At 38.9% G+C, this 26,650-nt stretch overlaps 2 protein-coding genes across 6 annotated transcripts in view; one reads left to right on the top strand and one right to left on the bottom strand.

Annotated features, from left to right (window-relative positions):
- Positions 1 to 12,573, top strand: part of col11a2 (collagen, type XI, alpha 2) — a 43,363-nt gene extending 30,790 nt beyond the window's left edge. For all 5 annotated transcript variants that reach the window (XM_058618279.1, XM_058618278.1, XM_058618280.1 and 2 more), the window contains 41 exons: positions 261 to 314; positions 429 to 473; positions 661 to 714; positions 815 to 859; positions 1,421 to 1,474; positions 1,603 to 1,710; positions 2,107 to 2,160; positions 2,263 to 2,316; positions 2,463 to 2,507; positions 2,701 to 2,754; positions 2,996 to 3,040; positions 3,134 to 3,187; positions 3,277 to 3,330; positions 3,501 to 3,554; positions 3,680 to 3,877; positions 4,216 to 4,269; positions 4,419 to 4,526; positions 4,605 to 4,712; positions 4,810 to 4,863; positions 4,963 to 5,016; positions 5,106 to 5,213; positions 5,774 to 5,827; positions 5,918 to 5,971; positions 6,181 to 6,234; positions 6,339 to 6,392; positions 6,473 to 6,580; positions 6,682 to 6,735; positions 6,854 to 6,907; positions 7,000 to 7,053; positions 7,207 to 7,260; positions 7,481 to 7,588; positions 7,703 to 7,756; positions 7,970 to 8,131; positions 8,219 to 8,272; positions 8,413 to 8,448; positions 8,547 to 8,600; positions 8,685 to 8,970; positions 9,084 to 9,196; positions 9,481 to 9,549; positions 9,651 to 9,887; positions 10,151 to 12,573. In XM_058618279.1, coding sequence (XP_058474262.1) covers positions 261 to 314; positions 429 to 473; positions 661 to 714; positions 815 to 859; positions 1,421 to 1,474; positions 1,603 to 1,710; positions 2,107 to 2,160; positions 2,263 to 2,316; positions 2,463 to 2,507; positions 2,701 to 2,754; positions 2,996 to 3,040; positions 3,134 to 3,187; positions 3,277 to 3,330; positions 3,501 to 3,554; positions 3,680 to 3,877; positions 4,216 to 4,269; positions 4,419 to 4,526; positions 4,605 to 4,712; positions 4,810 to 4,863; positions 4,963 to 5,016; positions 5,106 to 5,213; positions 5,774 to 5,827; positions 5,918 to 5,971; positions 6,181 to 6,234; positions 6,339 to 6,392; positions 6,473 to 6,580; positions 6,682 to 6,735; positions 6,854 to 6,907; positions 7,000 to 7,053; positions 7,207 to 7,260; positions 7,481 to 7,588; positions 7,703 to 7,756; positions 7,970 to 8,131; positions 8,219 to 8,272; positions 8,413 to 8,448; positions 8,547 to 8,600; positions 8,685 to 8,970; positions 9,084 to 9,196; positions 9,481 to 9,549; positions 9,651 to 9,887; positions 10,151 to 10,297 — 3,318 coding nt within the window. In that variant the 3' untranslated portion in view covers positions 10,298 to 12,573. The remainder of the gene's footprint in view (positions 1 to 260; positions 315 to 428; positions 474 to 660; positions 715 to 814; positions 860 to 1,420; positions 1,475 to 1,602; positions 1,711 to 2,106; positions 2,161 to 2,262; positions 2,317 to 2,462; positions 2,508 to 2,700; positions 2,755 to 2,995; positions 3,041 to 3,133; positions 3,188 to 3,276; positions 3,331 to 3,500; positions 3,555 to 3,679; positions 3,878 to 4,215; positions 4,270 to 4,418; positions 4,527 to 4,604; positions 4,713 to 4,809; positions 4,864 to 4,962; positions 5,017 to 5,105; positions 5,214 to 5,773; positions 5,828 to 5,917; positions 5,972 to 6,180; positions 6,235 to 6,338; positions 6,393 to 6,472; positions 6,581 to 6,681; positions 6,736 to 6,853; positions 6,908 to 6,999; positions 7,054 to 7,206; positions 7,261 to 7,480; positions 7,589 to 7,702; positions 7,757 to 7,969; positions 8,132 to 8,218; positions 8,273 to 8,412; positions 8,449 to 8,546; positions 8,601 to 8,684; positions 8,971 to 9,083; positions 9,197 to 9,480; positions 9,550 to 9,650; positions 9,888 to 10,150) is intronic.
- A 7,702-nt stretch (positions 12,574 to 20,275) lies between these two features.
- Positions 20,276 to 25,354, bottom strand: hsd17b8 (hydroxysteroid (17-beta) dehydrogenase 8). The gene is made up of 9 exons (XM_058618617.1): positions 25,079 to 25,354; positions 23,568 to 23,770; positions 23,005 to 23,121; positions 22,570 to 22,665; positions 22,173 to 22,258; positions 21,376 to 21,460; positions 20,960 to 21,002; positions 20,611 to 20,685; positions 20,276 to 20,453 (listed from the first exon to the last, which is right to left on the bottom strand). Exons 1-9 carry the CDS (start codon positions 25,185 to 25,187, stop codon positions 20,434 to 20,436), a joined length of 834 nt encoding a protein of 277 aa, XP_058474600.1. The 5' UTR covers positions 25,188 to 25,354; the 3' UTR covers positions 20,276 to 20,433.
- Between the last annotated feature and the right edge of the window lie 1,296 nt (positions 25,355 to 26,650).

Below are 26,650 nucleotides of genomic sequence, written 5' to 3'. Positions count from 1 at the left end.
CATGCCATCATACTCAATCTCAAGACAAGCAACACATTTGTCTGTATTTCTCTGTGTGTACCTGGTGCTTGGTAAGAGTTGTTCTTAGATTTTACTGTAGAATAGCACCACCCAGTGGACTGGAGTAGACTCTACTGACAGGTGCATCTTCAAATGGATAATAGATATAATTTATGAGACATTGGAAATAAAGACTTTATTTGATTTGTTGTGTTTATTTATATCACTCATCATTACCACCACATCCTCCTCTCCCTCAGGGTCCCACAGGAAAACCAGGTCTGCCTGGAATGCCAGGAGCTGACGGTCCTCCCGTATGTTTGTTTGATCCTGTTTTTCTATTATTGTTTTATCATTAAAATGGAAGTGATATGAATCCAACAGTACAGGATGTTTCTCCTGAAACCCTCTCTCTCTTCTCTCCTCAGGGTCACCCAGGAAAGGAGGGGCCTGGTGGCACAAAAGGAAACCAGGTGGGTGTAATTCATAACCCCATCACCCATTCACCAAAAAAACATGACTCATAGCAGCAGCAAGTTTTAACAATGGTGCAGTAAATGTAAAAATGTCATCGTAGTAGTATTCGTCAATGTAAAAATGACTGTCAACATTTTTACTTGTTGGTTGTCAACTTGTCCTTCTATCTTTGACTTACTCCAGGGTCCCTCAGGTCCTCAAGGACCCATCGGTTATCCTGGTCCTCGTGGCATCAAGGTTAGTACGGTTCATTTATCACAAATCATCATTGTGAGATAGTTACTTATTGCATGTTCGAAGTAATTATTTACTTACTATAAAGTCATCTTGATTGCAGGGAACTCAAGGAATCCGTGGTCTGAAGGGTCACAAGGGAGAGAAGGTAAGTGACAAAATAAAAATATTACAAAGTAATATTTAACAATAAGGATGCACCTGTATATTGTTATTAGATGATTTTGACCTTATTGACTGTATTGATCAGAAAATTAAAAAATCTGCTGAATAAGAGGCTTAAAAGTCTGTAAAACAGTGTTCACCTTCTTACTGTTATCATTTATCATCAAATTCAGTGGGCTATCATGAAAACAAATCTGTTAAACTAAATGTATTTGAGATAAGAGGATAAAAGGCTCTAAGGTTATTTCATTAGTATATATCATTTGTCCCCCTCACTCCAACAAAAAATTTAAATAAACAACTGCACCACTTACTGTGCTCATATGAATATGATAAAACAGGGACATGTTCAGGTCCTTGTCTAAATATGTTTCCCCTGAATTCATTCTTAATCAATGCAATTTTGCTGCATATGTCAGTTTCTTAATTACCAATTTCCCGGTGGAGATTGATAAAGTATGCTGATTCTGATTCTGATGTATGTGCAGTATACATATATATACTTCTTTCTTTTTTTCTTGTTTGTTTGTGTTTGCGTTTGTAGGGAGAAGATGGTTTCCCTGGTATTAAAGGAGATTTTGGTGCCAAGGGAGAGAGGGTAAGCTGGAAAAATTGATTGGTGACAAAATGGACAGATGATGGACTGTCGTCACTGATTAACGGATTACATTTTTAATGTAATTATTATTCTTTGTACATCATATTGATTAATTCTGATACTTACAGGGTGAGATTGGAGTACCAGGGCCCAGAGGAGAGGACGGACCAGAGGGGCCAAAGGGTCGTTTTGGACCCCCTGGCGAGATTGGACCCCTTGGATTAGTTGGAGAGAAGGTACAGTGGAGGCTGTTTGTAACACAGTATGATATTAAAATTAGATTTAGATAGATCAGGAGCATTATTTAGTATCTTCTTTTGGACTGAAACTAATTTCCTTAAAAGTTAAGGGATGGACACCTTCTTGATAAATAATTAGGCAAGGCATCTTCACTGTGCTGCCCTCTTGTGTTGCTTGTACGCTTGAGGGAAACAGATGTGACACTGATACATTTTTCGAATTATACTACAGTATATTTTAAATAACTGTCTATTTTATACTATTCATTTGAGTTTGTTCCTTGTTTTCCATCTTTGATGTTATAACATATATTCATAATTAAACATATACAATTATAATGACTGTGACTGATTAAAGTTATTGTGAATTATGATGTTATTATGTGGTTCCAGGGTAAACTTGGTGTTCCTGGACTTCCTGGATATCCTGGAAGACAAGGACCAAAAGTAAGAGACACACAGAGAGTAGCTGTCTCTCGCCGTGGTGACATCATGATTAATCTGCAATCTTCTTTGGAAACAGATGCTGATGTTGATTTTGTTTTTCAGGGCTCTCTTGGATTCCCTGGATTCCCTGGTTCAAACGGCGAGAAGGGAACAAGGGTAAGTGAATAGTTCTGTGGAGGTTTTTGCTGCAGATGATTTTGCTTTTTAAAACTATAAAAAATAGATTTTGGTGAGTTATTAGTTATTTATTCTAATGTGCTGTTCATGTGATTGAACCCCTAATCATTTCTTTTGTGTTTTAGGGTCTCGCAGGCAAATCAGGTCCTAGAGGCCAGAGAGGACCAACGGTACCATTTGACTTTCTTTAATCAGTAGTAGTATAGTACTGTAGTATAAGTCTTTATGGTCTTTCTTACTCTGTTAAACACAGATGGATTTTGATTTGATTTCTGTTTACCATGTGTTTTATTCATCATCCAGTATGTTTAAAATGTGAAGCATTACAATTGTGTTGCTTTCTTCACTGTCTGTGACCTTCAGGGCCCCAGAGGACAGAGAGGACCACGGGGTGCCACCGGCAAATCAGGGGCCAAGGTTTGTCCTCACCATATTGTTCCCTGTCATTGTTAGTTACTAGTCATTTATCATATCATATTCATTATGTACTTTAATTATTATTATTATTTATTTATTTATTTCATTTATTAACTCAATCTTACAATTTTATGTTTTCTATTTTCATTGATTTATGTACACACATACAGTACATATTTTTATCTTTCGTGTCTGTGTATCCAATTTTAATTTACTGTGTTTTTTGTTTGTTTCTTGCCAGGGAACTTCGGGCAGTGATGGTCCTTCTGGTCCTCTTGGAGAGAGGGTAAGGTTATGGTTAATTTAGAGAGCTTGGTGTACCTCATAATATCTATATTATATCCTCTGAATATATTATATGTTGTTTGTGTGTCTGCAGGGATTGCCTGGGCCTCAGGGAGCCAACGGTTTCCCCGGACCAAAGGGACCTCCCGTAAGAAAGTGTTTGGATTCCAGATTCTTACAGTCTGAACATCTTCATTTGCCCCTTCACATATTGATTAAATATTGGTTTCCTTACAGGGACCACCAGGAAAGGATGGACTGCCTGGACACCCAGGACAGAGAGGAGAAGTTGTAAGTTTGGTTTGAGGTTGTTGTAATTGATTGGGATATTAAATAAATATATCAGCAGTTAGTGATATAATAATTTAAGGGTTTAATCTCCATCTAAGCACACACTCTTAACTGCAGAGTAAAAGTTTCAGACATGAACTGTCTGACTGAACTAAGTTTATGTCCTTCAGGGTTTCCAAGGAAAGTTGGGTCCACCTGGGCCTCCTGGAGTTGTCGGACCTCAGGTGAGTTTCTTTAACCTTGTGCTTAATGACACACTATATCTGTGATTCAACTTTTCTGTACACACTCTCATCTTTTTTGCATGTCCTCTTTCCTCTGCTTATCTCTGCCATATCTCTACACCCAGGGTCCATCAGGAGAGACTGGACCCATGGGTGAGCGTGGCCACCCTGGACCCCCAGGTCCACCTGGAGAGCAAGGCCTTTCTGGTCCATCCGGGAAGGAGGGCACCAAGGGAGACCCTGGTCCCCCTGGAGGCCCCGGTAAAGATGGGCCCGCAGGTTTGAGAGGCTTCCCTGGAGAGAGAGGACTGCCTGGAACTCCTGTGAGTATGACCTGGACATAGTGTCAGTTCACTGTATACATTATCAACTGCAGTATTTATCTTTAACTGTGCATATGAGTATTCCCTACATGAGAACTGAAAATTTGCACTAATAAAGTAATTTCCTTAACTGCAAGGCAAAGCAGCCCGGTTGATCCAAGATTTGTCATAGAATTGTTAGAATTGTGTTAATCAATCACCATGATTGATCACTGCCACTACTACTACCTGTTTGCTGTGTGTTTCCTTTTGAAGTTTTTAAGCAAATTATTTCTAAGTAGTTCAGAAAACCAAACATAAAATCTACTGATTAATCACCTTTGTTCTCTTTTTTCCAGGGAGGTGGAGGGCTGAAGGGAAGTGAAGGACCTGCTGGACCTCCTGGACCTGCTGTACGTGTTAAATCATATTAAAAATGTGTTTACCAGAGAAACAGCTCTAATAAACCTCACTGTCATCACAATATTTCATTATCACTTGTCAGTGTGAAGTCACTGTATAAAGTGTGAGTTTCAAACAACTACCTGATGTGATTGTCCAGGGCTCTTCTGGTGAGAGGGGACAACCTGGTACTGCTGGACCTGTTGGACCACCTGGCAGACCTGGTCCTCAGGGGCCTCCAGGACCCGCTGGAGAGAAGGGAGTTCCTGTGAGTATTCAGATTGTCCATGTGGAAAATTGCCAAAAAAATCAACATCTGATTCTCCTCTGTGTTTCTCCTTTGAAGGGAGAGAAAGGCCCGCTTGGCCCGGCAGGTCGTGATGGCGTTCAGGGACCCGTGGGTCTGCCTGGCCCCGCTGGATCACCTGGAGTACCTGGAGAGGATGGAGACAAGGTCAGAGACACACCATGATGTGTCATTGAGTCCACTGGGTCAGTGCAGCTGACGATCATTATTTGTAATGTAGTAATGTTACACATTGACATTGCAGGGTGAGGTCGGAGAACATGGTCAGAAGGGCGCCAAGGGAGGAAAAGGAGAACATGTGAGCAAAATTTTGTTTCTGATGGAAATGATCTGACTGTCTCTCGAACACCAAGTCTGCTGCATTTTTATTTTTCTCACTGTTTTTATTTGTTGACAGGGTCCTCCTGGTCCACCCGGGCCAATGGGTCCCGTCGGTCAGCCTGGTCCTGCTGTAAGTTTAAACCACAACGTCTTGCAATTAAAACAGTTTGCATTGATTGTTGGTTGAACTTGTTCCTTAATTTTGGGGCGTTGCTGCAGGGTGCTGATGGAGAGCTTGGTCCCAGAGGCCAGCAGGGGCATTTTGGAACTAAAGGTGATGAAGGAATCAGAGGATTCCCTGGAGCTCCAGGACCAATTGGACTGCAGGTAAAAACTACACTAAAGAGGGAGATTCAAATCTTTATCAAATCTTCAGATATCAAGGCTTAGTCCCAGTATCCACTCTTACAGTCTCAGACTTTGGTAAGTCAGTCAGGGTGTAGGTCTGTCCCATTGTGAAATCATTTGAGCACTTTATGTCAACCTTCCATAAGTTGACATTTTTGCAGACTTTGCCTTAAGGAATGACTCACAGTTCATACTGTGGTGGAAACAAACCAATCAGCAACCTGAGGGTAACAGACAAAGCCATCATATAAATGTAATAAACAACATAAAATAAAAAGCTTGAAAGTTTTGGTGTCATCAAAGTAAAGTAATATGGAGTATGAAGTTGTCCTTTCCTGTTATTATAATTTGAACCCTTGCAGCCTTTCACACACACTGAGCAGTGGATGTCATCAGAATTCATGAGGGTTCAGGGTTTAAATATTTAGAGTGGACACTAGGACTGGGCCAAATAATATCATGACGTTTTGAGCTACACTCTTTTGCTAAATTGCTAAGCTAATCTAGTTTTTCATGTGACTGTCACCTTTGTCCTGCAGGGGCTGCCAGGGCCGCCAGGTGAGAAGGGAGAGACGGGAGATGTTGGACCTCTGGTGAGTTTCCCTGATGACACCGAGTGACTTCGTGTACCACAATACAACTTGTAAAGGATGATGAAAGTGCAACCTTCTTTATTTTTCCAGGGACCTCCTGGACCTCCAGGACCCCGTGGACCTGCCGGACCCAACGGTGCTGATGTGAGTGTTTTACAGCTTTTCTCTTTAACATCTAAACAAAGTGCGGCTATACAACTCTTACTCCTCTAATGTAACATCTACAGCATAATATGAAGTCAAATTTGACAGGTTTGACTTGGAATGTAGCAAGTTCCTAGCGGAAAAAGTAGAAAAAAAGTTGAGTAACTATAACATGAATTATTTAATCTTTCTGTCTGAATTTTTTGCAGGGTACTCAAGGTCCTCCTGGTGGTTTGGGTAATCCTGGACCTGCTGGAGAGAAGGTGTGGACATTAAGATATAAAACTTGAAATCAATTAAAAGAAAAAGAAACTGAATTTATTTTAAGTTGTCTCGATAACTAACAGGAGCACTGTTTGTTTCACAGGGAGAGCCTGGTGAGTCTGGACCGCCTGGAATTGTTGGAGAGCCTGGAAAGAAGGTGAGTGTTTCACACAGGAGCCTGTGCCTTTGCTGATTGGTCAGTATCGCCCGTGTGTTAACATGTCATCCTGCCACCAGGGTCCTCGCGGAGAACTCGGAGAGAAGGGAGAAGCTGGACAACCTGGAACTGCTGGACCTGCCGGTGGACGAGGTCGACCAGGAGATGACGGACCCAAAGGAAACCCGGTATGACACCCACAATGAAGCACTCACAAACACACACACATCAATACGGTTACACTCCTCTGCTGGATGAACACGTTATTTATCTTTTATTTTAACATCAGGGTCCTGTTGGTTTCCCTGGTGATCCTGGTCCACATGGTGAAGTTGGACCCAGAGTGAGTATCATTTCCTATTTAATCACAACACATTCAAGATATTCTATAATATGTAAGAAATAATTCCTATCATGTTATCCGTAGCTGTTGTTACTAATCTTGACTTGCTTTTCATCAGGGTCAAGATGGTGCAAAGGGAGAGCGAGGAGAAGATGGTGAACAAGGAGAATCTGTACGTTGAAAAACAGAATGCAGGCACATGAATAATTAAAGTTTTATCCAACATCTCACTCACCTTAATCTTCTCTATGCCTGTTACTGCAGGGCTCCCCTGGACCTTCTGGTGAGAACGGACCTCCTGGCCCCCCAGGAAAGAGGGTAAGGTCACCATCTTTATTTGGTGCCACTTCCATATCAACAGCACAGCCTTAGAAAAGTCCCCCGATCAGCCTCGAATGTGTTGTGTTACTTCTTGTTTTTGCCATAATTAATTGAAGGAATTTGATTTGAGTTTTATGTCCTTTTTTTTAGGGTCCTGCTGGAACAAGAGGACCAGAGGGACGTCAGGGAGAGAAGGGAACCAAGGTGAGTTCAGACCTTGTAGTACATTTATTTATCTCCCTGTGGTTCTATATTGATTTTTAAAACAATAATGATCTTGGAGATGGTGAAATTCTAGTAATAATTTTCATTAATTCTTCTTCTTCTACTTCTACTTAAGTTCTGCTACATCACATATACTATTGTATAAGGAGTGGATTACCTTATCTCAGTCTTGTTTTCTTATTATCACTATCATTTACAGGGAGACTCAGGAGCTGTTGGCCCACCAGGAAAAACTGGCCCTGTCGGCCCCCAGGGCCAACCAGGAAAACCAGGAACAGAAGGTCTCAGGGGACTTCCAGGACCAGTGGTCAGCAAAACCTTTAGATTGTTAGATTGTTTTTGCATTTGTTTTTGCAGCAACTAGACTGCATAACTTGTGTGACATATCAGAGAGTCACCTGCCATAGTGTCTGTGTTTCAGGGTGAGCAAGGATCTCCAGGACTTGCTGGGCAGAAAGGACCACCTGGACCTCTTGTAAGTGAACAAAACCATTGTGTTTTTTACCTTTCCACTTCCCGTCCTCCATCTATAAGGCCCAGTTAAGACCTGACAGTACAATGGTTTCGGGCATGTTTTTGTGTGAGTGAAAGGTAGAGAAAGAAAAATCAAATCCCTACTCCCGCCACTGTAACATGAAATAAGTCTTTAACTATTAGAAAGAAAATGTATTCCTCTTTCCTTCTGCAGGGACCTCCTGGTTTGCCTGGTCTGCGTGGAGACCCAGGTGCCAAGGGAGAGAAGGGACACCCAGGTCTTATTGGGCTTATCGGACCCCCAGGAGAGCAGGGAGAGAAGGGAGACCGTGGTCTATCCGGGCCTCAGGGATCTTCTGGACCCAAAGGAGAGCCTGTAAGCCTGACCTCCATCACAGCCCAGGCACTATAATTCACATTCATATTGGTGAATTTTCACGTCACGATTCACATGTGATTACAGGGAATGTCTGGAGGAACCGGACCACTTGGCCCTGCTGGTCCCCCTGGTCTGCCTGTGAGTGTTTTCAGTGCTTAATCCCATTGACATGTCATTTCACTTTCCTCCACCACTGCTTCTTTAATGTTTCTGAGTTTTGTAGTAAATAATAAACAATGAAACACTATTGTAAAATTAAGCCATTGTGTTGTTTCCAGGGTCCCCAAGGTATCAAAGGAGCTAAAGGTTCTTCTGTGAGTATAATTGTACCATGATTTGAGTGAAATTGTTCACATTGATGTTTATTTCATACTCTCATACTTCTCAAATCTCCTCTTTCTTGTGTGTTTAGGGAGGAGCTGGTCCGAAGGGAGAAAAGGGTGTTCAAGGAACTGCTGGACCTCCTGTGAGTGATTCATTAAAGATTTACCATTAAATTCTATTTCTCTCACTCTTTGCCCCTCATTGCTGATGTGGATTTGTTTCTCAGGGCCCACCAGGTGAAGTCATTCAGCCCTTGCCAATCCAGAGGAGTCCCAAGTCCAAGCGCTCCATTGACGCCAGCCAGTTGCTCCCAGAGTCCGACGCTGACATGCCTGCGTCTGATGCCACTGGCACCGAGTTCCTGATGGGCAGCGAAGGCATGGAGGAGATCTTTGGCTCTCTCAACTCACTTCGCCAGGAGATTGAGACCATGCGGTTCCCTCTGGGCACCCAGGACAGTCCTGCCCGCACCTGCCAGGACCTGTACCTCAGTCAGCCAGACCTCAAAGACGGTGAGAGGCTTAAAAGAGACATTTACCAGCTTATGACCCCTGAGTAATGATCCCTGCATCTGTCTCTATCCTGTCGTTTTCACCTTGCCTTATCTCTTTGTCACCTTCTGCAGGAGAGTACTGGATTGACCCCAACCAGGGCTGCTCTAGAGACTCCTTCAAGGTCTTCTGTAATTTCACGAATGGAGCAGAGACATGCCTGTATCCCAGCAAGAACATCAACTCGGTCAGTCCACACAATCAGCAACACTGTTTATCAAAAAGCTTTGAAGCATGTTAAAGCTTTGAAGCATGTTAGTGTATATAATTATAGTTTGCAGTCTTGTCTATTTCCCACCTTTTAGAAATTACTTGTTGAATTTGAATCTAAAAGGAAACTGGAGTGTTGTAGCAGTTCAGACAATTTGATCCAAACTGTCCTTTTTCTCACTTGAGCTGTATTTATTTATTTATTTGTTTATTCAAAAATCAATTTATCAAACTAAACGTTGTGGACATGTCCAATGGCAGGTGAAGATGAGCTCCTGGGACAAAGAGACCCCAGGATCCTGGTACAGTCAATTCAAGACTGGTAGCAAGGTTAGTAAACCTGATTGTGAGACTTTTAGTTTGTCTGTTGAAGTATATTTTGTCCTCACTTTGTGTCTCTGTCATCTCCTTTTTCCTCTTCCTCATCCCAGTTCTCCTATGTGGACTCTAATGGCGAGCTAGTGGGCGTGGTCCAACTGGGCTTCCTGCGTCTCCTAAGCATCCAGGCCCATCAGAAAATCACCTACCACTGCCACCGTTCTGTGGCCTGGGCCGACCAAAGTGCCAAGAACAACTACAACAGGGCGCTGCACCTGCAGAGCGCCAACGAGGAGGAGCTGAGCTACGAGACCAACCCTTACATTAAAGCCTTGGTCGACGGCTGCTCTGTGAGTATAGTCGGTTTTTTTTCCTCTTTTAAATAGCTTTACTTGTTAACTGGATCATTGAAACTTGCTTTTCTGCTTCCTCTTTAAAGTCTGAGGACCAGAGAGCAGACTTTTTTTTTTATTATTTGTTACTCACGGATTTGACTCAATTTAGTGGCTTAAAAAATAAATCAAAACAAAAATCAGTAATTGATAAACTGATCGTTAGCAAGGTTTTTAACAGTGTCTGACGTGTGTCTGTTTTCTGTGTTTTCTCTCTGCAGTATCGAAAGGGCTTTGACAGGACAGTCCTGGAGATCAACACGCCGCAGGTGGAGCATCTCCCTCTGCTGGATATCAAGGTGTCAGACTTTGGGGAGAGCAACCAGCAGTTTGGCTTTGAAGTGGGACCTGTCTGTTTCCAAGGCTAAAAACATACACACAAACGCATACATATCCAGAAAACAACATGCACACACATGCACTTAGAGACACACTTATACATCATAAACATACATGCCCAGTAATTTGTAAATTATCTTGTAAATGATATGAAACAAACACACAGACACACACACACACACACACACACATACACACACATACACAGATGCTGTTGTGAGACAAACACACAAAGCACTCACACTTAAGTACGTGCCTGGGAAAAGTGACATCCTCCCAACAATTAATGGACGTCAAAATAAAAGCAAAGAGGAGAGAAATAATAATTTAAAAAAAACTTGGGAAGAGAAAAAAAAAGAGACCAACGCTCGGTGGCACGTCAGCGAGGAAGGAAGAAAAAAGCCGGAGTTTTCTTCAGAGAAAGTGTTTTTCTCTACCAGCAGCAAATGAGAGAGAAAAGAGAGTAAGCTGGCAACTCGAGGCCTTAAGGCCTCATCACCTCCACCCCTCTGTCTCCCTCTGATCCCCCTCTCACTCCTCTCTCCTCCCCGCTGTGTCTCTTTCTTTGACCCCACTCATCTCACCTGCTCTACCTCCCCTTCTTCTGTGACTCCACCTTCACACTGCGAGCAGCTTGATTGACAGTTTCACTCCTTAATGACCAAAGGTGCTCGAGGCTCCTGTAATTGCTGTCCGCTTCCACAATGTTCCAAACAGTGGCTTTGTGTTGTGGTTTATTCTTTCAGTCGTTCATAGGGCTGGGTATCAAATGTCAATACTTCAGTGGAATGGACTGGGTATCGAACTTTCTCTGTATCACCTAATATCACAAACGTGTTGTAATATTTTGGTAGCAGTGGTGTTCATTTAAACAGGGATTGTGAGCCAATAAGCATGCAGCATGTTGTTTGACTGAGATCTTATGGCTAGAACACAAATAAATTTACCATAATGTGCCATGTAATTTTTTTTTGTTAAAACCGATTTAATAAAATTGATATCAAAAGTATCATTCAGGAATCGGTATCAAAGTCCAGATAACGTTATCAATGCTGTATCAAATGTTCTGATCATTACCCAGCCCCTTGCTGATCATTCAGATAGAAAGTTGCTGAGAATTGAGAGCTTTTTTTAATCAACTTTTCATCTGACAAAACGTCTCATGAAGAACCAACATCAAACAGTTGACGACCCAAGATCTTAGATGTTAACAAACCTCAGTGCCACCTCTGTAAATCTCTTAGGTTGTTACATCAAAAGACCAAAGAATAAACTCTGCCTGTTTCCATTTCAGCGGCGTCCTGCTCGTTGGACTGATCAGTTTTTATTTCACTCAAACTGATATCTGACTGGTTTTCTCCTCATGGCCACCTCGCAGTGTCAATAAAACTGATGATTCATTTTTGATAGTAATGTGATTCAGTGAGGTTAAAGTGCTTCCAATTTTTTTTCTTTAAACTGGACGAGCTTTCCTCAGCCTCAAAAATTGTATTGTTTTTTTTTCCATCGAAGCAAACCTGCTGCGTGCAGTGAGTCGGGCCAGGAGACGTGTCCTCACCATAAATAAGTGAATTTTAAAGCCATTATTTTTATAAACTGTGCTGAACATGTTAACGGTGCCTGATTCTTCATTGTCTGTCAATCATGGGTCACTACCACACTTCCCGGGTCACTTTCAGGGTTCTTTGATTATTGTTTTTGCATCCCAGTACAAAACATCATCATCATTATCATTGTCGTCAACATGGGGGTTTAAATATGTAAAATCACAGTCAAAGTTTCCTCTTTCTCTTTTTATTTTTGCAGCAGTGAATAAAGTGCAGGCTTTACTGAAAGGTGCTAATTATACCAAAGCATAAATGTCTTAGTCCTCCATTTTCTTTAGACTATTTTTTTTATAAACATAATTTCATAATGCTTTTTACTGGGGAAAATGTGCATTACATTCCATTTGTACAGAAATAGTGATATTCTATTGTATTTATTTAAAACAAACAGGGTGCTTAAAGATTTAAAGAGGAAAAAGAAGAACCACCAAATCTTCCAGTCAAATGTGGTATGTTTCATTTGTATTTATTTCCTGCAGCTGACACTTGAAGGTCGAGTGAAGCGAGTGACTTGCATGTTGAACTCACTGCCAGCCTGAGTTATGGTGCTTCTATTCACGCCCTTTCCAAACCAAATAATCTGTGGCCATATTTTTATTGTAATATCCCTTCTTTTAGTGTTTTCATCAACTGTACTGTGCTGTTTAAATTTTGCCTCCACTGTAATGATTAAATGGTGACTCTCCATTTCTGTCACACTTCCCTTGTCGTTGATACTGTTTGACTTTGGCCTTTGTTTGCTCCTTTGTGTCACCTGGCTTTGAAAGGAAATTCTGTTTATTATTTTATAAGTACACACACATGCACGCAGCCACATAACTCTCAGATTTTTAATATTCCATGTCAGATCATGAGGGGGAGGGGACGATTCAAACTGATCAAAAGATGTTTGTAATAAAAAGTGGCAATGGGGTGATATCATAGGGGTCAATCTTTTTTGTTGTTTGTTTATTTTATTTGCTCCTTTTTTTAATATAGGGGAAAATGGGGTGGGATGGTCAAAACCTCAAAATAATAAAAAAATAAATAAAAACATGTCCTGGAGATTCTCCACAGAGAGTGACCTCGTCTTTTGTTTGTGTCACAAAAAAGTGAAAAGAGAAAAAACTGTTTAAAACTGTGTGTAAGTAATCAAAAAAGTTTATGTAATATAATCTTTCTGAAAAGAGCTGCCTGACTCTTGTATTTCTTCAAGCCGCCCTCTTAAATACTACTTTACTGCCACTAGATGGTGCTGTTTCAGTGGTTTACAATTGGAGAGAAAATGCTGTAACCACCGATGGTGGAAAGTGAAGCCAGTGTGAGGTTCTGAAACCTGTGTTTTCATGAATGTCCATCAGGGAGCGACTACACTGGTTTGTATGTAACCCTGTGACAGACTGAGCTTCTAATTATATAACATCAGTGGATATTTTCCAAAGGAGTTTATCATCTCAATCACTAATTTTAAGTCTTCTTCAGAAGGACATGCACAGAACAGCAAAATGTGTTGTTTCTTGACTTGTCTTAAAAAATTTGAAGTGAAACAGACATTTCTATTATAAGTGAGCAAGATCTTATGACCAGTTCAATTCTTTACTTTAAAATCTGAACTTGTCAGAACAAAATCCAAAACCTGTCAATCTAGTCCATCAGTCCTTGTACAAACAGAACCATTTGCCAGCTCTTACTTCAAGGTTAGTTGATGCAAGTGAAGTGCCCTTCCTTTTTTTTTTCTTTATTAAAAAAAGTAACAACTTCTGCCGTATGGAAAGCTCTGCAAATCAAATAATTTTAAAGCCTCTGTAGCAGCCTGTGGTCGCATGAATACAGATGTTTTAAAAAATTTGTTTTTAAATGTCAGATGAGATCATAAATGGCCTGCAAACCAAAAGCAAAAGGCTCAGGAAAAACAATGAAAAGTGAGGAGTTTTGACAGTGTAGTGACAGCAACAACAACGTTAAACTCGAGAAAAGATCTGGTCTGTAAAACTGGATTTGCCAGTTTAAAATACAACTGCCCTCCAAACAAAGTTACAGGTCCTAAAAAGGGGAATATATAAGGGAATAAATAAAAACCCTTAACATCATAACTGAGGTATTTATTAAAATGTATTTACACTTGTTCAGTACAAGTACACAGTCCGATTCATGAAATGCAATCAACAGTAATCATGAACAAAGACCCAGAAAAAAAGCAGAATATCCCTTTAATGACCAAAGGATTATGAAGAAGCTCGACTCCTGGTGATCTTCTTCAGTATGACAGGCTTTTGACTTAACCAATGAAAAGTCTACCTGCAGCAAAAAGGTTAGTTGTAACACCAAACCTTTAAAATGGTAAAAGTTGTAATTGTGATTTGTAAAGTTGTAAATAAAGTTAAAAAAACTTTACTTTGAACAATAAACAAGGTACTATCCACGTCCATTGTTACACTGAGCAAAATCACCCAAAAACGTCATACTATAGTATGTCGTCCAAAATCACTCAAAGAAGTCATACTATAGTATGTCGTCCAAAATCACTCAAAAAAGTCATAGTATAGTATGTGGTCCAAAATCGATCAAAAAAGTCATAGTATAGTATGTGGTCCAAAATCAGTCAAAAAAGTCATACTATAGTATGTTGTCCAAAATCACCCAAAAAAGTCATACTATAGTATGTCGTCCAAAATCACTCAAAAAAGTCATACTATAGTATGTCGTCCTAAATCAGCCAAAAAAGTTATACTATAGTATGTGGTCCAAAATCACTTCAAAAAGTCATACTATAATATGTTGTCCAAAATCGATCAAAAAAGTCATAGTATAGTATGTGGTCCAAAATCGGTCAAAAAGGTCATCGTATAGTATGTCGTCCAAAATCAGTCAAAAAGGTCATATTATAGTATGTTGTCCAAAATCAGTCAAAATTGCCCAAAATCAGTCAAAAAAGTCATAGTATGGTACGTCGTCCAAAATCGGTCAAAAAAGTCATAGTATAATATGTCGTCCAAAATCGGTCAAAAAAGTCATAGTATAGTATGTCGTCCAAAATTGCCCAAAATCACTCAAAAAAGTCATAGTAATAGTATGTCGTCCAAAATATGACAAAAAAGTTATAGGTTAGTATGTCGTCCAAAATTTGAAAAAAAAGTCATAGTATAGTATGTTGTCCAAAATGAGTCAAAAAAGTCATAGTATACTATGTCGTCCAAAATTAGTCAAAAAAGTCATAGAATAGTAAGTTGTCCAAAGTGAGTCAAAAAGGGAAAGCTGGCAGCTAGAAACGACTGAGTCATAGACCACTAGGCTAAACTGTACAAATAGGTCTGTAGCTTTCGTAGATACACAACAACGAATATTTAAAAAAAAAAAGTCATAGTACAGTATGTGGTCCAAAATCGGTCAAAAAAGTCATAGTATAGTATGTCGTCCAAAATGGGTCAAAAAAGTCATAGTATAGTATGTCGTCCAAAATTGCCCAAAATCGATCAAAAAAGTCATAGTATAGTATGTCGTCCAAAATCGGTCAAAAAAGTCATAGTATAATATGTCGTCCAAAATCAGTCAAAATTGCCCAAAATCAGTCAAAAAAGTCATACTATAGTATGTCGTCCAATATCACTCAAAAAAGTCATACTATAGTATGTTGTCCAAAATCACCCAAAAAAGTCATACTATAGTATGTCGTCCAAAATCACTCAAAAAAGTCATACTATAGTATGTCGTCCAAAATCAGCCAAAAAAGTCATGTCGTCCAAAATCACTCAAAAAAGTCATAGTATAGTACGTCGTCCACAATCGGTCAAAAAAGTCATAGTATAAGTATGTCGTCCAAAATCAGTCAAAAAAGTCATAGTATAGTATGTCTTCCAAAATTGCCCAAACTCGATCAAAAAAGTCATAGTATAGTACGTCGTCCAAAATCAGTCAAAAAAGTCATAGTATAGTATGTCGTCCAAAATTGCCCAAACTCGATCAAAAAAGTCATAGTATAGTATGTCGTCCAAAAAAGTCAAAGTACAGTATGTCGTCCAAAGTTACACCAGAAACAGGATTTTTGTTGTCAAGAGTGAGACTAGAACCGTTGCCCCGTAGGGAAGGCTGGCAGCTAGAAACGACTGAGTCATAGACCGCTAGGCTAAACTGTAGAAATAATTCAGCAGCTTTCGTAGATACACAACAACCAATATTTTTTTTAAAAAGTCATAGTACAGTATGTGGTCCAAAATCGGTCAAAAAAGTCATAGTATAGTATGTCGTCCAAAATGGGTCAAAAAAGTCATAGTATAGTATGTCGTCCAAAATTGCCCAAAATCGATCAAAAAAATCATAGTATAGTATGTGGTCCAATATAGGTCAAAAAAGTCATAGTATAATATGTCGTCCAAAATCAGTCAAAAAAGTCATTGTATAGTATGTGGTCCAAAATCTATCAAAAAAGTCATAGTATAGTATGTCGTCCAAAATCACATCAAAAAGTCATACTATAGTATGTGGTCCAAAATCACTCAAAAAAGTCATACTATAGTATGGCGAGAGTGCTAACCACTACACCACCGTGTGGCCCTCATACTATGGTATGTGGTCCAAAATCGGTCAAAAAAGTCATAGTACAGTATGACGTCCAAAATTGCCCAAAATCAGTCAAAAAAGTCATAGTATTGTATGTGGTCCAAAATCGGTCAAAAAAATCATAGTATAGTATGTGGTCCAAAATCGATCAAAAAAGTCATAGTATAGTATGTTGTCCAAAATCACTCAAAAAAGTTATACCATAGTATGTGGTCCAAAATTACTCAAAAATGTCATACTATAGTATGTCGTCCAAAATCACCTATAAACGTCATTCTATAGTATGTCGTCCAAAATCACTCAAAAAAGTGATAGTACAGTATGGCGTCCAAAATCACTCAAAAAAGTCATACTATAGTATGTCGTCCAAAATCAGTCAAAAAAGTCATAGTATGGTATGTCGTCCAAAATCGGTCAAAAAAGTCATAGTATAGTATGTTGTCCAAAATCGGTCAAAAAATTCATAGTATAGTATGTCGTCCAAAATCGGTCAAAAAAGTCATAGTATAGTATGTCGTCCAAAATTGCCCAAAAAAGTCATATTATAGTATGTCGTCCAAAATCAGTCAAAAAAGTCATAGTATACTATGTCGTCCAAAATTAGTCAAAAAAGTCATAGAATAGTATGTGGTCCAAAATCTATCAAAAAAGTCATAGTATAGTATGTCGTCCAAAATCGGTCAAAAAAGTCATAGTATAGTATGTCGTCCAAAATTGCCCAAAATCAGTCAAAAAAGTCATATTATAGTATGTGGTCCAATATCGGTCAAAAAAGTCATAGTATAGTATGTCGTCCAAAATCAGTCAAAAAAGTCATTGTATAGTATGTGGTCCAAAATCTATCAAAAAAGTCATAGTATAGTATGTCGTCCAAAATCACATCAAAAAGTCATACTATAGTATGTGGTCCAAAATCACTCAAAAAAGTCATACTATAGTATGGCGAGAGTGCTAACCACTACACCACCGTGTGGCCCCTCATACTATGGTATGTGGTCCAAAATCGGTCAAAAAAGTCATAGTACAGTATGACGTCCAAAATTGCCCAAAATCAGTCAAAAAAGTCATAGTATTGTATGTGGTCCAAAATCAGTCAAAAAAATCATAGTATAGTATGTGGTCCAAAATCGATCAAAAAAGTCATAGTATAGTATGTTGTTCAAAATCACTCAAAAAAGTTATACCATAGTATGTGGTCCAAAATTACTCAAAAATGTCATACTATAGTATGTCGTCCAAAATCACCTAAAAACGTCATTCTATAGTATGTCGTCCAAAATCACTCAAAAAAGTGATAGTACAGTATGGCGTCCAAAATCACTCAAAAAAGTCATACTATAGTATGTCGTCCAAAATCAGTCAAAAAAGTCATAGTATGGTATGTCGTCCAAAATCGGTCAAAAAAGTCATAGTATAGTATGTTGCCCAAAATCGGTCAAAAAATTCATAGTATAGTATGTCGTCCAAAATCGGTCAAAAAAGTCATAGTATAGTATGTCGTCCAAAATTGCCCAAAATCAGTCAAAGAAGTCATATTATAGTATGTCGTCCAAAATCAGTCAAAAAAGTCATAGTATACTATGTCGTCCAAAATTAGTCAAAAAAGTCATAGAATAGTAAGTTGTCCAAAGTGAGTCAAAAAGGGAAAGCTGGCAGCTAGAAACGACTGAGTCATAGACCACTAGGCTAAACTGTACAAATAGGTCTGTAGCTTTCGTAGATACACAACAACCAATATTTTAAAAAAAAAAGTCATAGTACAGTATGTGGTCCAAAATCGGTCAAAAAAGTCATAGTATAGTATGTCGTCCAAAATGGGTCAAAAAAGTCATAGTATAGTATGTCGTCCAAAATTGCCCAAAATCGATCAAAAAAGTCATAGTATAGTATGTCGTCCAAAATCGGTCAAAAAAGTCATAGTATAGTATGTCGTCCAAAATCAGTCAAAATTGCCCAAAATCAGTCAAAAAAGTCATACTATAGTATGTCGTCCAATATCACTCAAAAAAGTCATACTATAGTATGTTGTCCAAAATCACCCAAAAAAGTCATACTATAGTATGTCGTCCAAAATCAGCCAAAAAAGTCATGTCGTCCAAAATCACTCAAAAAAGTCATAGTATAGTACGTCGTCCACAATCGGTCAAAAAAGTCATAGTATAGTATGTCTTCCAAAATTGCCCAAACTCGATCAAAAAAGTCATAGTATAGTACGTCGTCCAAAATCAGTCAAAAAAGTCATAGTATAGTATGTCTTCCAAAATTGCCCAAACTCGATCAAAAAAGTCATAGTATAGTACGTCGTCCAAAATCAGTCAAAAAAGTCATAGTATAGTATGTCGTCCATAATCAGTCAAAAAAGTCATAGTATAGTATGTCGTCCAAAAAAGTCAAAGTACAGTATGTCGTCCAAAGTTACACCAGAAACAGGATTTTTGTTGTCAAGAGTGGGATTAGAACCGTTGCCCCGTAGGGAAGGCTGGCAGCTAGAAACGACTGAGTCATAGACCGCTAGGCTAAACTGTAGAAATAGTTCAGCAGCTTTCGTAGATACACAACAACCAATATTTTAAAAAAAAAGTCATAGTACAGTATGTGGTCCAAAATCGGTCAAAAAAGTCATAGTATAGTATGTCGTCCAAAATGGGTCAAAAAAGTCATAGTATAGTATGTCGTCCAAAATTGCCCAAAATCGATCAAAAAAGTCATAGTATAGTATGTGGTCCAATATCGGTCAAAAAAGTCATTGTATAGTATGTCGTCCAAAATCAGTCAAAAAAGTCATTGTATAGTATGTGGTCCAAAATCTATCAAAAAAGTCATAGTATAGTATGTGGTCCAAAATCACTCAAAAAAGTCATACTATAGTATGGCGAGAGTGCTAACCACTACTCCACCGTGTGGCCCTCATACTATGGTATGTGGTCCAAAATCGGTCAAAAAAGTCATAGTACAGTATGACGTCCAAAATTGCCCAAAATCAGTCAAAAAAGTCATAGTATTGTATGTGGTCCAAAATCGGTCAAAAAAATCATAGTGTAGTATGTGGTCCAAAATCGATCAAAAAAGTCATAGTATAGTATGTTGTCCAAAATCACTCAAAAAAGTTATACCATAGTATGTGGTCCAAAATTACTCAAAAATGTCATACTATAGTATGTCGTCCAAAATCACCTAGAAACGTCATTCTATAGTATGTAGTCCAAAATCACTCAAAAAAGTGATAGTACAGTATGGCGTCCAAAATCACTCAAAAAAGTTATAGTATAGTATGTCGTCCAAAATCGGTCAAAAAAGTCATAGTATAGTATGTCGTCCAAAATCGGTCAAAAAAGTCATAGTATAGTATGTCATCCAAAATCCGTCAAAATCAGTCAAAAAAGTTATAGTATAGTATGTAGTCCAAAATCGGTCAAAAAAGTCATACTATAGTATGTCGTCCAAAATCACTCAAAAAAGTCATACTATAGTATGTTGTCCAAAATCACTCAAAAAAGTGAATGTATAGTATGGCCTCCAAAATCACTCAAAAAAGTGATAGTATAGTATGTCGTCCAAAATCAGCCAAAAAAGTCAGCAGTTGCAGTAACCTAACAGTTTACATCATTTGTTTCAAAATCAAATCATTTTAAAGCCTCTGTAGCAGCAGTGGGGTGGAGTAGCTCAGTGGTTTAGACCAGTACCCTGTGTGCGAAAGTCGCAAGTTCGATTCCACGCCTGGCTGATTGTGCTCATACCCATTGTAAGTTGCTTTGGATAAAAGCATCTGCTAAATAACATGTAATGTAATGTAAGCAGTGGCTGCATGAAAACAGATCGTGAAAAAGGGGAACATATAATGGGGAATAAAGAAAAACACTTAACATCATTACTGAGGTATTTATTAAAACATATTTACACTTGTTCAGTACAAGTTCACAGTCAGATTCATAAAATGCAATCAACACTAATCATGAATGTCCCCAATGACCAAAGGATTATGAAGAAGCTTGCCTCTTCTTCGGTATGACAGGCTTTTTGACTTAACCAATGAAAAGTCCACCTGCAGCAAAAAGGTAAGTTGTAACACCAAGCCTTTAAAATGGTAAACCTTGTGATTGTGATTTGTAAACTTCTAAATCAAGTTTAGAAACATAACTTTTTTATTAATTATCCTCAATAGAAAGGCAAAACTAGAGAAGCAGTGAATCACACCGTACCTGACACTTCAATACTCACTCCTGTGATGTACCGAGAGTCATCTGAGGCTAAAAAGGCACAAACATCAGCGACCTCTAGAGGAGAACAGGGAGAAGAACATGTCAACAACGTGATAATGTCATGGAAACAATCATTGGAATGATAAACCAGGTAAATCCATGTCCATTATTACATGAAAGGGAAGGAGGAGTGTTTTTTTTGTGTGTTTTATGACAATTTTAAAACAGATTTTTGAGTTTTGTAATAGTTAGGGAAAATAATTGAACTAAATGTTAAATAGAGGCAGACATTTTGGACGCTGTTGTCATTGTTGCAGTGAACGTTGATCAGTTGTGTGTATTAACTAACCTGCAGGTTCACCCATTCTTCCCATCGGTATCAAGGATTTCATCTGAAACACAGCATGTCATATTATGAGAATATTCAGAATTAAAATAAATCCTCACACCTTTAAAAGACTATTTCCACTGCTAAGACAATAAAACATGAATATGGTGCTGATAATATTATGTGTTTGTGCTATTATTGTTGTTGTTATATTTTATTATTGTTTACTATTAGTAAACAATACAAACTTGTTATTGCAAATTATTTGTTATTTAATAGCAAATGGAAAGCTTTTTTCTCTTTTTTCTCATATGTCACATTAGCTCTTTAATTTATTAAAATGTCCTTACTTATCAAGTAAAATGCACAAGAAACATTTAGGGCTTCAATTAACAATTACTCAATTAATCATCAACTATTTTGTGTGTGTGCTGTACCTTGGTTATGACCTTCTCTGGAACTTTGTCCGTCATAGGAGTCGATATGAATCCTGGCAGGATGCAGTTACACCGAATCCCAAACCTGGAGGCAGGAGCAGTGTTGGATTTATGTATGTGTATGTGCGTGTGTGTGTGTGTGTGTGTGTGTACCAGGTATTACTAATGTTGTGGGGACCAAAACCTGTTTACACAGTCACATTATGGGGACTTGTCCTCCTTGTGGGGACAAAAAGCAAGTCCCCATAACGTAAATTACTACATTTTAAGGTGAAGATATGTTTCATGGTTAGGTTGAGGTTAGGGTTAGGGTTAGGATTAGGATTAGGCCAGTAGGAATTGTGGTTAAGGTTAGAGTAAGTCTCCAAGAAATGAATGTAAGTCAATGCAATGTCCCCTCAAGTCATGAATGTCGAACATGTGTGTGTGTGTGTGTGTGTGTGTATGTGTGTACCAGGTATTACTAATGTTGTGGGGACCAAAACCTGTTTACACAGTCACATTATGGGGACTTGTCCTCCTCGTGGGGACAAAAAGCAAGTCCCCATAACGTAAATTACTACATTTTAAGGTGAAGATATGTTTCATGGTTAGGTTGAGGTTAGGGTTATGGTTAGGGTTAGGGTTAGGATTAGGATTAGGCCAGTAGTAATTGTGGTTAAGGTTAGAGTAAGTCTCCAAGAAATGAATGTAAGTCAATGCAATGTCCCCTCAAGTCATGAATGTTGTGTGTGTGTGTGTGTGTGTGTGTGTGTGTGTGTGTGTGTGTGTCCCCTCCTCAGTCAGATTCTGCTCACCTGCTCAGCTCTTTGGCAGCAGTTCTGGTTAAACCCTCCACTCCAGCTTTAGAGGAGGAATAATTCACCTGTCCAATGTTTCCCACCTACACACACACATGCAAGCTGAATCACTGTACGGTGATTCTTTTTTATATCAGCAGTCTTACTTCAACATCAGTTTAGCAGTAACATGATTAAAATCAAGGACAAATCACATTATGATGAGGTGGCTTGCTTCTAATGTCCACAACTTTACAATATGATAGAGAGAAAAAACAGCTAAAGCAAGAATCAGTAAAGAGACTTCACTTGTGTGAGGCGCTTGACACACTTTAAAACAATGTTAACGCTGTCAATGTTCACATGTTAACGCTGAAGAGCAGAGCTGAGACTGTCAGACATGCTGGTGTCTCACCTTCCCCACAATGCTGCCCACACTAATGATGGATCCTCTGGACGCTCCACAGGACACCAGGGCCTGAGCAACAGCCTGTGTCACCAAGAATGAACCCTGGAGAGAAACAAATATCACCTCAGCTTGTTCAGTTAGTCAATACACAGTAACCAACAGTGTCAGACAGACATGACAGGAAGGTTGTGGGTTGGATTCCTGGCTCCACGTTGCTCCTGATGGCTGTGCGTGTGAATGAGTATGAAAGATGTGTGATGGAAAATGTGCCTTTCTAGCTTTGAGTGGTCATCAACACTAGAAAAGTTCTATACACAGACAGACAGACAGACAGACAGATGGGAGGAGGAAGCACGGCCGTGAATTTTTTTTCCACAAAGAAACCAGATGTGTGTTTTGCTGTTGAACATTGTGGACATAGGTTTTGTCAGTGTCACCGACCTTCAGGTTGATCTGGATGACTTTGTCAAACTGCTCCTCCGTCATACTGAGCAGGAAGTTGTCCTGAGTGATGCCTGCTGTGTTCACACACACTGACGGAGGCTGGAAGTAACAAGTCTGCAGAGCCAGTAAAAGAAAGAACTATTAGACCTGACTGAAGGAGCACTTGTGTATATACAGCAGTAGAGCAGGGAACAGGCGGAGACAAGAAGCATTTATCCCATCATACTGCTGAATGACCAGGTTTTTTGGGCAGTAGAATTCACTACTGAAACTTTTCGTGGACACTTCTTTGTGTTTCCAGTCAAACTCCGACCTGTCTGCAGTCGCTCAGTGCTGCTGTTGCCTGTGTCTGCCATGACTTTAAACGTATCACTTCCTGTGTGCAGTGCCAGAATGTCGCCAGGCAACATGAGATCTGAACTCAGAGAGTCATGTGGAGCTGATAGAGTTTAGCATTGTGTGAACTAATTTCACTCAAGTTTAAATGTTACTGACATTTTACACTCTATAGTTCTAACAGGAACACAGTGTAACACACACACACACACACACACACACACCTGAATACTTGTGACCAGCTTGGTGATGCTTTCCTTTGACGAAACGTCCACCACAGTTGCCATGTGACCCTGACCTTTGAGGTCACTCTGCAGGCTACCCAACGTCTCATTGGCCGACTCCTCATTGATGTCAGCGACCACCACGGAGGCGCCCTCAGAGGCGAAGCGCTGGCACACGGCCCGTCCAATCCCACTGCCTCCTCCTGCATGAGAGAACAATTAAAGACTGTCAGCACAGAGGCTCAGGCCTCCATCTTACATTCATGTACACTAAATGTGTACTTTAGACAAAGAGATTATGACTTTAGCTACTTTTGCTCATCTGTCTGTCTCTTAATCTTGCAAGACAAAGTGTAGTGACACTGGAAAACTGATTTCTCTTATTAATTATGTGTTTGTTTATTTATTCCTAAAAAACAGAACTGGATTTTACTTGTTTTATCTCATCATCATCATCTAATGAAGCCATTAATAACAATGTAATTCTATATGTGTCCATTGTGAAGTTAATATGCTTGTGTTGTAAATGTGAATAGTTAAAAAATAACTTTTAACTTTTTTTTAACTAATTTTGCACAATGAAATACACAAAATAAACGTCCATTGAACTTCATATGCCCAGACTCCTTTGATTACAAAACCATTAGTTACATAAATAACAATAATACAATGACGCAAAATGTTAGGATCAAAATGAAGCTGTAAAATGCACTAAACTTTAGCAACAAACCCTAAAATGTATTTTAAACTTCAGATGATAGTCAGATGACTTGGTTTAAATGCAGTCTTGTATAAAGGACCCTAAAGGAATACTTGAGTAAAAGTACAAGTATCTTTAGTAGGAGTTGAACTTACTTTTTATAATATTACCTAAGTAAAAGTCTTAAAGTAGATGACATTCACTGTACTTAAGTAGCAAAAGTAATTGTGATAGTGAGGAGTTAGAATCGAGCCATGGTAGCTCAGTGGTATGGGTTCAATTCCTGGCTCTGCTAGTTTACATGTGTCCTTGAGCAAGACACGGATGTTGCAGCGTGTGAATGGGGATGAAAGATGTGTGAATGGCAAAACTGTAGTGTAAAACTGTAGTGTAAAACTGTAGTGTACAACTGTAGTGTACAACTGTAGTGTACAACTGTAGTGTACAACTGTAGTGTACAACTGTAGTGTAAAGCAGCTCTATATAAATACAGACCATTACCAACTCTTCAGATTTCAACTGGTAGCAACGAGTAACGAAGATAGCTAGGGTACACAATTTATTTAGGTGTAGTGGAGTAAAAGTTGCTCGAACAATAAATAACAAAATATAGTTAAGATACGTGAATTTTGTACTTAAGTAAAGTAACGAAGTATTTGAAGTTCGTTGTATTATAACACTGTTTAAATGGAAAACGGACAGTGTTGGCGCGTATAAAGTTAAAAATATAATTGAATAAACAACGAAAAAGACATAGTGTCAAGATGTATTTATCTAAGCACTGTGACTATTTGTTAAAGTGTAAACATACCGGTAACTAGTGTCAACCTTGATATGAGTCTCTTGGCCGCGGCCATGTTGCTTTTCTTCCGTGTTGTTGTAATTTTCGATTGCTCCACTTGAGAGCGCCAAAACACCATGTATTTTAGGCTGGTTTTATTTTATGTGGGTTGCAAAAACCAGTATCATTGCATTTTATAAATATACACTTGTCTGATTCAAAATATTGGTCGGGTTACAGTCACAGTTTAATCTGACAGAAACTACACTATCGTACTGTACATGTGACATACACGTACATGTAGTAACGGCATGTGGTCACCGGAAGGCAGTGTATATAGTCAAGCATTTCCGATTAAAACTATCAAATTAAAAGTGTATGACGTTACGACTGAGAAGTTTTGGTCTGGGACTCAAAATGCTACGTTTTTGTTTTAAAGCGTCGAAAATTGTCTTTAAACAATGTTGAACAGAGTGACCTGTTTATTCAAAACATAAGGGAGTTATAATCATACTTACGATTACGAACCACTAAATATATTTGTCAGACGTGACACTGCGGTCACACTGCGGTCACGTTTGACGAATATATTTAGTGGTGTAGCTGCTTCCTATAGGACCACGAGAAGGAAAAACTGACTGTCCACTGACTATAGCTATGCAATAATCTCGGTTAAAAAGACTTTCTTGATCTCAATAAAATAGCTCGTTGTAGACTGGGACTGATAATGCAAATGGTTCGTGTTCAAGCATATAAAATGCTTTACCTAACGTTGAAGGTTACGTTAAAATGGCCATTTGCCGAAAACGTCATCAGCATCAAGGTTTTCTCGTAATTACACTGTCGGGTACAAACGTTTTATTTTGAAATCTATGGCCGGAGTTGAACAAATATATCTAGCTTCATACTGGTGCTGCAATTTCACGCTGTGACCACGAGAGGGCAGAAATCCAACATCACACTATACGTGTTGACGTTAACGTAAAAATGTAGATGTAATGACGCGCTATGGCCACCGGAGGGCAGTGTATTTAATACAACTACTGCTATAAGATATAGAAGTATTTCCGGTCAAAACGTTCATTCATTTTTTTAATGTCAAGTTGCTGATTTGTATTAAAAGTGAGTGTTAGTTCAAAGATCATTAGTTAAAATTAAAATTAAGTTTTTTCTAATCTCCAGCAATGTCACGTCTGACAAACATTTCCGGTTAACAGAATAAATAATAAAACTTTTGCCCACTTTTGAATGGCATGTTATGGATTGGGAAGGAAAACGCTTAATGATTTTCGATTAAATGTCTAAGAAGTACTGGAGAGATGGATGGATGGATATCGGTAGAAGAGTCTTCAGGTAGTAGTCAGGTGTACGGGTAGAGTAGCCTGTGATTTCTTCTGCTGAACAATTTCAGAATAAAAGTAGTTTTGTTATTTGAATGGCCAGTTACGCGATATTGACAGTACTGACATCGATACATTGTTTTTTTTCTTGTAATGTTGTTGTTGCTGTTGTTGTCTTTTAACTCTCTGCCCAGGGACCACAGATGCAAATTAGCTATTAACTAAACTTAACTAAACTAAATGAATAAAACCAAGTCAGTGA

The sequence above is a fragment of the Solea solea genome, chromosome 20 (genome assembly GCF_958295425.1).
Source record: "Solea solea chromosome 20, fSolSol10.1, whole genome shotgun sequence".
Classification (NCBI taxonomy): domain Eukaryota; kingdom Metazoa; phylum Chordata; class Actinopteri; order Pleuronectiformes; family Soleidae; genus Solea; species Solea solea.
This window is presented reverse-complemented; position numbering and strand designations above follow the sequence as displayed.

Bases quoted from the DNA above. Each gene is read 5' to 3' on its own strand.
- hsd17b8 (XM_058618617.1), bottom strand. From the start codon at position 25,187: ATGGTGTTTTGGCGCTCTCAAGTGGAGCAATCGAAAATTACAACAACA. The intron at 22,259-22,569 runs GTGAGACACCAG...GTGTGTGTGTAG, and splicing joins TGGGCAGCATTGTGGGGAAG to GTGGGAAACATTGGACAGGT. The intron at 21,003-21,375 runs GTACAGCACACA...GCTGTGTTTCAG, and splicing joins CAGAGAAGGTCATAACCAAG to ATGAAATCCTTGATACCGAT.